The sequence below is a fragment of the Pinus tabuliformis genome, chromosome 9, assembly GCF_031772625.1.
Source record: "Pinus tabuliformis cultivar Carrire ecotype Pingquan chromosome 9, CPIR1, whole genome shotgun sequence".
Lineage (NCBI taxonomy): Eukaryota > Viridiplantae > Streptophyta > Pinopsida > Pinales > Pinaceae > Pinus > Pinus tabuliformis.
The window spans coordinates 994877574-994888952 of record NC_142307.1 but is presented as its reverse complement, the minus strand read 5'-3'; the positions used below and the strand labels follow the sequence as shown (position 1 = coordinate 994888952).

Sequence of the window (11379 nt, the reverse complement as noted above, 5' to 3'; positions counted from 1 at the left end):
TATTTTGCATACTGTATGTAATACTCTTGGGTCATGTGGTTTGCAAGTAGGGATTGATGGTAGGCCCTGCCAAGATTGCAGTCATTGTCAATTTGGATGCCCTGAAGAACGTAAAGTAGTTACACGCAACGTTAGGCCATACTGGATATTACAAAAAGTTTATTAAGGCATATGCGCAAATAATTGCACCAATGGAAAGACTGTTGAAAAAGGATGCAACATTTTGTTGGGACAAGGATTGTCAAAAAAGTTTGGATGTTTTGAAGAAGAAAATGGTTACGCACCCATTTTAGTATTTCGGGATTGGAAGAAGGAGATTCATGTTCATGTATATGTGTCCTGTATTGCGCGAGGTGCGATGCTGACCCAACCAGGTGAAGGAGACATTTCCCACCCTATAGCATTTGCGAGTAGGAAATTGTCGAAGGCAGAAAAGAACTACTTAACCACAGAGCATGAAGGAATAGTGATGGTCTATGCATTGCAGAAATTTCGGCACTATCTGTTAGGAGTGCACTTCAAGATGTATATAGACCATCTTGCTCTAAAATATTTGGTCAACAAGCCTGTGTTGGGGGGAAGAGTTGTAGGTGGTTGTTGATGTTCCAGGAATACGATTTAGAGTTAATTGTGAAGCCAAGATGCCTCAAGATTGTCTTTATCACCTCTCGCAGATTGAGACTGGTTTTGAGCCTACAAGTTTGGAGGAAGGGTTGCCCAATGTGTAACTCTTCGTTGTTCACATTGAAAACGATCACTTCGCAGATATAATTCATTTTTGGTCTACAGAAACGACCCCGGAAGGATATTCGATGCAATATAAGAAAGAATTGGTTGTTTGGGCGACTGACTTCTCTATGATTGCTGGACACTTGTACAAAATGGGTTTTGATGAAATATTTTGCAGATATGTCCCAGAGTATGAATGGCCAAGAATCCTTGCAAAAGCACATGGAGGATTAGTGGGAGGTCATTATGGAGGCAGAGCGACTGCACATAAGATCTTGTGCGCAGGGCTTTGGTGGTCGATGTTACATAATGAATCAAAGGCATATTGTACGGCGCGTGATGTTTATCAAGAGATGGGGATACCATCGCGAAGGGATGAGTTGGCACTAAATCTGTAAGTAACGTTGCTGGTGTTTGATAAGTGGGCGATAGACTTTGTGGGTCCAATTCAACCACCAAGGAAAAATACCGGGGCTAGATACATTATCACTACAGCGGAATACCTGACCACGTGGACAGAGACACAGCCTGTGAAAGACTCTAGTGCAGCTATAGCCATGAAGTTTATCTTTGAATACATATTATCTCAGTTCGACTACCCTAAAATTTTAATGAGTGATAGGGATACCACTTCTTAAATGAAACAATTGTTGTGCTACTTGAGGAATTCTAGGTATATCATTAGACGAGTACACCTTATCACCCTCAAGAGAATGGCATGGTAGAAGCCTTCAATAAAATTCAGGAGAGCGGCTTGATGAAGATTTGCAACACGAATCAGAATGACTGGGATGTTCACATATGAGCAGTCCTTTGGGCATATTAGACTACTTGTAATAAATTGACAAGACAAACCTTATTCAGATTAGTAAATGGGTGGGAGGAAGTAATTCCCATGGAGTACGTTGTGCCAAATTTCCGGATTGCAGCACTGACAGATATGGCTGATCGTGATACTATGGAGGAGCATCTTGTGCATCTAGTAGAGCTGGAGGAAGATCGTTTCCTAGCATGATTTCATAAACAGTTACAGAAGGGTCTTGAAAAGGCATTTGAACTTCATGTTGTTTTCCTCTTTTAGGAGGAAACATGTCAGACTCCTGAAACATCTCATAACATGTGTTAACAACCTATAATAAATGATGCGTGAGATTTACATAACATCCTTAGAAAGCTTTATATTCCTCAATATAGTTATGTTTAATCATTAACAATGTGAAATTTTGACTAGCATTTACAAGCCTCTTCATTTGTCCAGCATTTCACAAGAAAAAATTCAACTTCTTGCGTTGTTCTCCAACAATATACTCAATCCCATTTTTAAACAAGTGATACTTGTTCTCATGGCAGTGAAAGCTGGCTTTCCTATCATATAAGTATGGACTTCTCAAAACAATCTCACATATGTTAAGTGGTACTACATCAAGTTCTACCTGATCAATAAAATTTACAGTGATGGCGAACTTAAGTATGTATTTTTTTGTCACTTGCAATTTGGCATATACATATACTCAACCCAAAGGATAAGGTTTAGGATGAGGAATGGTTTCCAAATTTAGTTTTGACAATGACCTCTGAAATAAATTTGGCTTGGGATTTACTATCAAACAGAGTATCTACTTTGTTATGTTTTTTTATGACCATAATATAGAAAAGATCAATTCTTTCTTTTTCATTTTGAGTTTCAATGGGCTTGCTAGAAGAACTAGTACTTGCAATAGAATCCTTACCTTTCAATCCCATGGCTGTGATTTTGGTCTCATCTCCAGAATCATATCCTAGATCTTATTGAGTTGTTGCAGCAGTCTTTTCTTTCTCCTTGTTATTAAACGTTTTGGGTCTCAACTCAGGATGAAGTTTCCAACAATGGTCTTCATCATGGCCTTCTTTTGAACAATGTTTACATGTGAGTTTTTCTCCCTCTTTCTTGATTGAAGCATTATTTTTATCCTTTCCTTTAAACTTCCCCTTTCCTTTGTCTCTAGACTTAAATGGCTTCTCGCTAGTCTCTTGAGGAAACGTTTTCCCTCTTACTTCTAAATGAGTTTCATGTACACAAACTTCATCTAGCTTTGTAGTGTTAAACATAAGAATTTTATGCCCATGATCCGAATTTAAACAGGAACACAAAAAATTACAGATATAACCATAAATACAGAGATGCAACAGAAATAATACTTCCTTTCATTAATATCAAATAATGAAATATGCTTACAAACATAATGGAAATGAGATTAACTCTGGCGATGGTAGCTTATCTCTGAGGAGAGATGTGGCAGCTACATGCCTCTGAAATAAGCTACAATGAGGCTCAAGTGAGTTTTTATTATTGAACAATAAGAGAAAACCCTAAACAACCAAAACCCTAACTCGAGGAGATGTAACATCAAGATTTTATGGGCCCCGTTGGAGTTAGTTGGGCAGCCAAATTCCCAGGGTCGTAATTTGGTCATATTATCTCTATTTGATGCACATGATACCTCGTTGGAAAGATATCTCTGAGGACTATAACTAAAAATGTGATTTCAATAAAATTTCCTTGAGGAATACTACCAAAAAACGTCATTTAGGGCCTCAAAATGACAATGAAAGTTCAGAACCCAAAAAATTGCCAAAAATAGTAAATTGTGCTACAATTAAGGAAACTGAAAAACTGAAAGAAACAATGGTGGGGGTCCAAGTGGAATAGTCAAGTGGCCACCAATATCCACCTGGATCAGCCTCAAGTAGCTATGTAAACCACCTATATATTTAAGGAGAGTGTCTTGAAAGGATAAATCTACACCCAAAATGAGAGCTCTTCTTTTAAAGCCTTGGGTATAAATTTGCTCATACCTTTTCCTTGTCTAAAATTTTTCCAATCCATTATTGTTTTCTACATGTATGCTAATGGATAAAATTGTATTCTTAATGTAGTTACAAAATCATTCCAAGAGGAAATAATCTTACCAAATTTCTTGAGATCCTGTTGAGTTTTGGTCTCCCACCAAATGAGTGCTACAGCTTCCAACCTTAGAGAAGAAAGCTGAATTTTAGTAGAATCATCATCAATTTTCTTAATCGTGCAATAGACTTCAAGTTTCCGAACATCTACTTCCCCATTGTACATAGGAAAATCAAATTTTACATCAAGATTTAACAAAGGAATTTTACCATGTCCCATTGGAGTTCTTGGAGGAGTATGTATAAGGGTTGAAGTAGAAGAAGATGAAGGTGAAGATGGAGATGAAGAAAAAGGTGGAGGTGGAGGTTTGTCACCATTTCCTCCATTACCTTTTGGAGGATTTGAGCTCTCTCCTTGTAACCTTTTGTTTCTCTCTTCAAATATAACTTTCACAATTTCAGAGATTTCAAAGAAAGATTTTCTGAAAGTTCTCTCATCCTTAGACCTCCCTCCATGACCTTCTTCATGTGCCATGACTGGTGAACTTGAGATATGTGTGGCTTCCTTAAACCAACTTGAGGATTTGGATCTACAAGCACTCCTTCTCCTCTTTTCAACTTCAACCTTGTAAGCATCAGAAAATACTTGCAAACAAAATGAAACCTTCAACATAACCTTGAGCTCTCATACCAAACTGATCTGTATTACAAACTTGAAGGTTTATTGAAAATTTGCAAGTAAATCTTTATGTCTTTTAGGCAATGGATCAATTTGCAAAAGTATATAAATTAATGGTTTTTAAATTTAGTTTGCATCATAAAAGCAGAGACAAATATACCATACACAACAACACAAGATAACAAAATGATAAAGGGACAAATATACCATAAATAACAACACAAGATAACAAAATGATAAAGGAGTTCACCCCTCCTGGGCTACATCTCTTGGTCCATCTTCAAATGTTGGACCTCTTTCATTAAGTGCTCAAGTTTGTGAGTTCACCGACTTACCATGCTCAGAATGTAAAAATATTGTCTCCAATGGCTCCAAAATAGTAAAACCCCAAGTTGGGCTTTTGTTTGGGACCAATTTGGCCAAAAACGGAGAATGTTATGCTCTAGAGAAGTTTTGCTGCCAACTGCCCTACAAATTGGACTCCCCTACTAACTGTTCTACGAATTTCGCCTTTTGTGGAACCGCCAAGCGAAATTTTCGCCCAACGCCAGCAAGATTCATGCCCTTTCAGTTGCAATTTGTTAATCCTTTTAAATGCCCAATGACCCCTATAGACGGAAAAAATGGGCCAGATGAGCCATACACCTAGGGACTGGGGCTAACTGCCCGCCCCCGTCGGCATAGGCCCCAATCTATCAGCCACTATTCCATGATTCCCATAGAACTCGGGGTTGGCTCCCGAATCTCACACCTAACCAGTTGGTTGTGCCCTTGCTTCAGTCATACACCATGTGACTTGGACCTAAGCCTTATTCCTAGCCCCCTTTCCACAAGCGCTTAACCCTTATGCCTCTGCCTCAGTTATATGGAAGGTTCCAGAACATTGGGTCGGGACTAAGCCCAAGCCCTCGACTCCCTTTCACTTGCGGTCTTGTGGGTTTAAGGTGATTCGGCGCGAGGGGATTAGCCCCAACCCCATTCCCCAATGGACTTTGTCGAAAACTTAGATAGAAATTGGCTGCAATAGTACTTAAGAAACACTTGCAACGTGTTGGTAAGGTGTTGCTCTATTTGGCAATAGGTCTTGTGTTCAATGACCATGGAGGCCAGTTCGGGCCATAACAAAATTTTTGATAACCCTGGAGTGCCACATGGCAGCCTGTGAATGAGCTACGTAGCACCGTATAATTGGTCCAACACATCATTCAACAACCAATAAAAAACTGACACCACGAACCAATCCGGTGAGGCCACTTGATAGCCTTCCATTGGCCCGAAACACACAGTCAACCTGCCCAATCATCGTATGAATTGCTGAGTCAGCAGTCCCGCACTTCAACCTGCAAAAATTTTACATGTTTGGGAAAACGATGAAAATGCGATGTCTGGAACATATGATATTGGTTTTGAGCAATTCAAGTTGTGTTGGATTCAGGTCGGCAAGATCTACGTTTTGGCACCGGTTTCAAGAACTTTTTAACACTTTCATGTTTGAGCACTTTACTGATCCCCTAGATGAGCAAGCAATTACTTGAGTTTGAGTTTTGACTATATTGTACTAAATATTTCTAAAAAATGGCATTGCTTTGATATTTATTTTCCTTTTCCAAAGATTTAGAAGAATCCATAACTCACAGGATTATTTGGGTGAGGTCAAATTCAAAGTTTATTGTCTATCACTATAACCTTTAAGCTATTGCCAATGGCTTGCAAGCCAATGCCTAGTAGATCACTTATGACTTAACAAAGGCCATGATATCTTAGAGACACATCCATAGGGAGTTCCCATTCATGAGGGAGCGTCTAATCTTCTAACCTTATCACAATGAACCAACATGTAAATTGTGATAATTGAACCCAGGTGAAAAGAAAAAAAAACAACCTATATACCCACCTAACCAAACTATGAAACCTCGAAATAAAATTTGATCTATCTATCTGCTTATAGATGGATCACTAAAAACATTACTCTAACTCTCTACTTGCAACTACATATTCAACACCATTCCTTTTTAAAATAAACTTTAATTGGCTTATACATACATAATTCATAGGATTATGGATTACTATCGTAAATTCTCTATATGAAATCACATATACATCAATGCTTTAAAGTGTTTATAACTTTTAAAACAAACTATTTGAAAATTGATATTTATTTTAAACTACGGATTCACAGAGTTCGATTTAGGCTCTACTGATTATCAAAAGTCCTCTGATGAGTCGAGCCACATGATAAAGATAATTCAAATGTAATTATCAAAAGTCCTCTGATGAGTCGAGCCACATGATAAAGATAATTCAAATGCAAATTACAGGTAAGACATACATCAAAACTCCACCTTATTCAACAAAATGACATAAAATCAAATCACGCATTACATAAGCGTTATTTATTTTCTTTGATATTTATTTTCGATCACATTTTCAAATGACTGCATACTTAATACTTATTATTCAAAGTCGTCGACTAATTTTTTAAAGCCGTAAGTGATTGGAGGCACGTGATAAAGATAAGGCGAATACAAATTCCACCTAAGGCCTACGTCAAATTTCCACGGTATTCTTGCGTTACTTTATTGTGCTGTTGACCTGTTGACGAGGGGAAGGGGCAAGGAACTTGCAGAGTTGGATGGGTACGCCACGGTATTCTTGCGTTACTTTATTGTGCTGTTGACCCGTTGACGAGGGGAAGGGGCACGGAACTTGCAGAGTTAGGTGGATACGCCAGTCTTCAAATCCGGTGGAACCAGGGGCGGTGGAGGTTTGATTAGCGTTAAATCAAAACGCTTAATTTTTGGTAAACTTATGTCGAGCGAAATTTACGTGGTAGTTTCCATAGTTTCCATTCTATATTATGAGATATATTGAAATTGTCAATACCGGTGGGACTACTGTAAATCAATTCCAAAAGGCCGGCCTACTGTCAATATATCAAATTTTAGAAACAGCCAGTATTGAGTAGACATCCTTGCAGTGGAGAACTGTCCATAACTCATAACAATCATCCTTGGATGAGTTTCGTGCTTCTCTCTGCTGATGGATAAAACTATGAAGCTATTCTACAAAAGTGTAGTTCTCTCGATCATCATAACTCTTCATGAACAGATTTCCAACGCACTTTCCAACGCACCGATAAGCACGTGCCGCCACAACGTTAACTATACAGAAGGTAGTAAGTTTGAGAGCAATCTGAATGCAGTCTTGAATGATCTTGTCCAACACGCCTCCCAAAGTGGGTTTAACACTTCTGAGCATGGCCAAAGTCTGGATCAAGTATACGGCCTCCTCCAATGCAGGGGAGACACAACACCGTACCAATGCTTCAATTGTTCAAAACAAGCAAATGCTACCCTCCGACAAATCTGTGGGAATGCCAGTGGCGGTGTAATTTGGTTTGATGAGTGCTTCTTACGTTACGAAAACCATAGTTTCTTCGGACAGTTGGATACTGACGATGTCGATAACTATTATGTTTTCGACCAAAATAATGTCTCCAGCCCTGATGTATTTAACGCGGCCCTTAAGAAACTATTCGACAATTTGTCAGCTGAAGCGGCATCTGGATCTAATTTATATGCTTCTGGAACAACTACAGACTCCTTGTCTCGAAAGATTTACGCTCTGGTTCAGTGTTGGAGAGATATATCTAGTGACGATTGTGAAACATGTCTGTCAGATACAATTAATTATATTATGACACTTTATGGTGGAAGGAAAGGAGTTCAGGGTGTGATGGGAAGCTGCATAGTTCATTACGAAACGCATCCTTTCTTTAATTCGACTGTGGCTCCGGCGCGTGCTACGCAGATCGACAAGTCTTCAGACAAATTACCCTTAATTTTAGGTGTTGCTGGTGGTTCGATTCTCGTGGTATTCATATGCCTGTTTACAACTAAGAGAGGATTGAAGTCTATCATTAATCGAAGGCCAAACAAAGGTATTGCTACCTTGTAGATTTAGTGAAGAGTAACATACAAAGACACACAGAGACGGTAGATTGAACACCGAAGTCCTTATGGGGCTGATGTAGAATGCATTTTTCTTATCGGACTGCTAAAATATGAAATGATGGGTCATCACAGTGACGTTACAATGCAATAGCTATGGAGATTAGAATCGTTTACTCTGTTAGATTAATGTTATCATTATTTGGTGAACTCGACTGAGAACGAAGATTTGTTTTTTCATTGTATAGGTCATGGGCAAGTCGAAGAAGACACACTAATCAGTGAGGATAGTCAAATTGTCTTTACCATGAAAGAATTGCAAGATGCTACAGAAAATTTTCATGATAATAACAAGCTTGGAGAAGGTGGATTTGGCGCTGTATACAAGGTAACATAATCTAAGAAAGCTTCTGCTAGTTTATAGAATCTTGTTTTATAGTAGTCCGGACTCCGAACGCTACTCTCACCGCACCCTTGACATAATCTTCATATATTTTTGCCTGAATGTCTCAGGGAATTACTAAAGATGGAAAGGAAATAGCCATAAAGAAGCTATCATTAACGTCTCTACAAGGAAAGAAAGAATTTTTGAATGAAGTTAAACTTGTGGCCAAAATTCAACATAGAAATCTTGTGAACCTACTCGGCTGTTGCGCAGAGGGATCGGAAAGATTGCTTGTTTATGAGTACTTACCCAATAAAAGCCTCGATAAAATCCTATTCGGTAGGTCACTACCATTTTACTTTGTATGCCGATAAAAGGCATTAATGTTTCAAGATAGTCAGATTGAAATAATTAGTTAGCGTACTGAATCCATGGATACAGATCCAAACAAACGCAACCAGCTTGATTGGCAGAAGCGCTACAACATTATAGTGGGAGTAGCTCGTGGGCTTCTCTATCTGCACGAGGATTCTCAACTGCGGATTATTCATCGGGATATTAAAGCAAGCAATATTTTGTTGGACGAGAGACTGAATCCTAAGATAGCAGATTTTGGCCTAGCAAGACTTTTCCCTGAAGATGAGAGTCACGTCAACACAAGAGTTGCTGGAACTTAGTAAGACTTGAAAACAATTATCATTTTCACACACTATCGAAAGAAATTAACAATTAGGGACGCATATGCTGTACCGTGTGATGATTTGATTTCAAAACGATTGACAATATTGTGAATCTACGATATGTCAATTTTTCTTTTGGGGATTTACCTCCTCAGTTATGTTTTAATTTTCTAAGATTCAGAGTTATTCTTTCATTTACAACTAACTTTCAATTTATCATTCATCAAATCCTTAATTTTCCCTTACTATATGATCTTTGACAATTTAATTTGGATATGCAGCGGGTATATGGCACCAGAGTATGCTATGCAGGGGCAATTATCTGTAAAAGCTGATGTCTATAGCTTTGGCGTTCTTCTCCTGGAAATTATCACAGGAAGAAAGAACACTGATTATAGTATGTCACTTGAAAAGCAGATACTTTTAGAATGGGTGAGATACTCTGATACTGTTCCATTTTATTTCGGACTGAACATATCTACATTTTCCAGTCTTTCGCTGCTGATCTATTTTGATATGAGTCTATTTTTGTACTGTCGATCCGGATAAAATTAATTTAGGGCCAATGTTAATGGATTTATCCATGTATGTACTAAATATGAAATTGACGATCCGTTGTGATTATGCAGGCATGGAGATTATACAAACGAGGAAATATTATGCAGATGATTGATTCAACAATAGTTGAAACGTGCGATCAGGAGCAAGCCTTGCGATGCATTCACGTCGGTCTCTTATGTACACAAGCTGACCCATCACTTCGTCCTCCAATGTCTACAGTGAATTTGATGCTTTCATCTCAATCTGTGACCTTACAAAATCCCACAAAACCTGGTTTTGTGAGTTCCAGTGTTTCCCAAAACAGTAATTCCACCAGTTCTGGTCCGAGGTTGGTACATTCGTCAGCCATCATATCTTCTCCGTCGTCTAATAACCCCGTACATGCGTCTGCGATCACATTTTCTCCATCTTCTGTTTCATCTCAGGCTCCTCTATCCAATGCCCAAGCATCGATTACAGTCTTGTTACCCAGGTAATTCATGTAATTTCTATTCCCAGGACTCGTGTTTCCAAATATCACACATTTCCTTCCTGTAACATTAATTGTGTGGAGAGTCGTCAAATGGACTCTATAGAGAGCAGAATCAAGTGGCAGATCTCCTATCAAAGGAGGAAAGATATTTGTTTTTTTTCAACTTTTGACAAAGGATCTTTTAGATTTTCGACCAAGGCTCTTTTAGATTTTCCTTTTTAACTTTGACAAAGGATCTTTTATAAGCTCGGGGAGTTCTAATTTATACGGGTTGTCTTTGAGAGCTTCTTTCATCTGGTCTTTTGTTAAACAGTCCTTGATAATGTCCGTAGAACCTGATATGTTGTCTTTTGCTTGGTACATTTTTGTCATATTTTTCATGATCAACAACTTTGAGAACATAAACAGTTTATGGTCTGTTGTGGAGAGATTGTTATAACAGTCAGTTGTATCAGATAGACGTATCGGGATTTTAGAATAGTATGTAGTTCCGTAGAGATCAGATGTATACCTTTATTGTGAGCTCTTATATGGTACACAGTTGTCATGTGTGGTACACAGATGTAATGTCATGAGAAAAGTAACTCCAGAATATGTATCTATATTTACTAATGAAAGTAAGAATACGAAGGTCTTTTCCTATGGGAAAGAAAAATAAAAATTAAATCGGTTTATCAGGTGAATACTGGCCTTCCGGGCAAAAGCATAAATTTAAATATTCTTAACAGGCGAATACCAATTTGATATCAAACATGGCTTTTGGCACATTCTATGGTCTAGATTTAAACTTGAATTCAAAGTTAACAAAACACCTATCGGTTGAAGTATGGCTGAAGCGACGAGAACAAGTAATATTGCCTTTCCTAATCGTTCAGTGGCCGTGACTCTGTATGTCATATTGCCTTTTCTTATCGTTTAGAGGTTGTGATTCTGTATGCCATTTTGTTCAGAAGCAATAGTTTTCAAAGTATCAACAAGTACGTTTTTTTTGGGTTTAAAAATTGATAAAACGTAAAATGATGTAAATATAAAATGATGCG

The 11379-nt window shown here is 38.2% G+C and overlaps 1 protein-coding gene across 1 annotated transcript; it reads left to right on the top strand.

The window, feature by feature from the left end:
- The first annotated feature begins 7154 nt into the window (after window positions 1-7154).
- Window positions 7155-11024, top strand: LOC149152072 (cysteine-rich receptor-like protein kinase 15). The gene is made up of 6 exons (XM_089438523.1): window positions 7155-8231; window positions 8490-8629; window positions 8755-8965; window positions 9068-9302; window positions 9588-9738; window positions 9936-11024. The coding sequence occupies exons 1-6, from the start codon at window positions 7331-7333 to the stop codon at window positions 10341-10343; spliced, it is 2046 nt and encodes a 681-aa protein (XP_089294649.1). The 5' UTR covers window positions 7155-7330; the 3' UTR covers window positions 10344-11024.
- Window positions 11025-11379: the final 355 nt, after the last annotated feature.

Bases quoted from the DNA above. Each gene is read 5' to 3' on its own strand.
- LOC149152072 (XM_089438523.1), top strand. From the start codon at position 7,331: ATGGATAAAACTATGAAGCTATTCTACAAAAGTGTAGTTCTCTCGATC. The intron at 8,232-8,489 runs GTATTGCTACCT...TTCATTGTATAG, and splicing joins TAATCGAAGGCCAAACAAAG to GTCATGGGCAAGTCGAAGAA. The intron at 9,303-9,587 runs GTAAGACTTGAA...TTGGATATGCAG, and splicing joins ACAAGAGTTGCTGGAACTTA to CGGGTATATGGCACCAGAGT.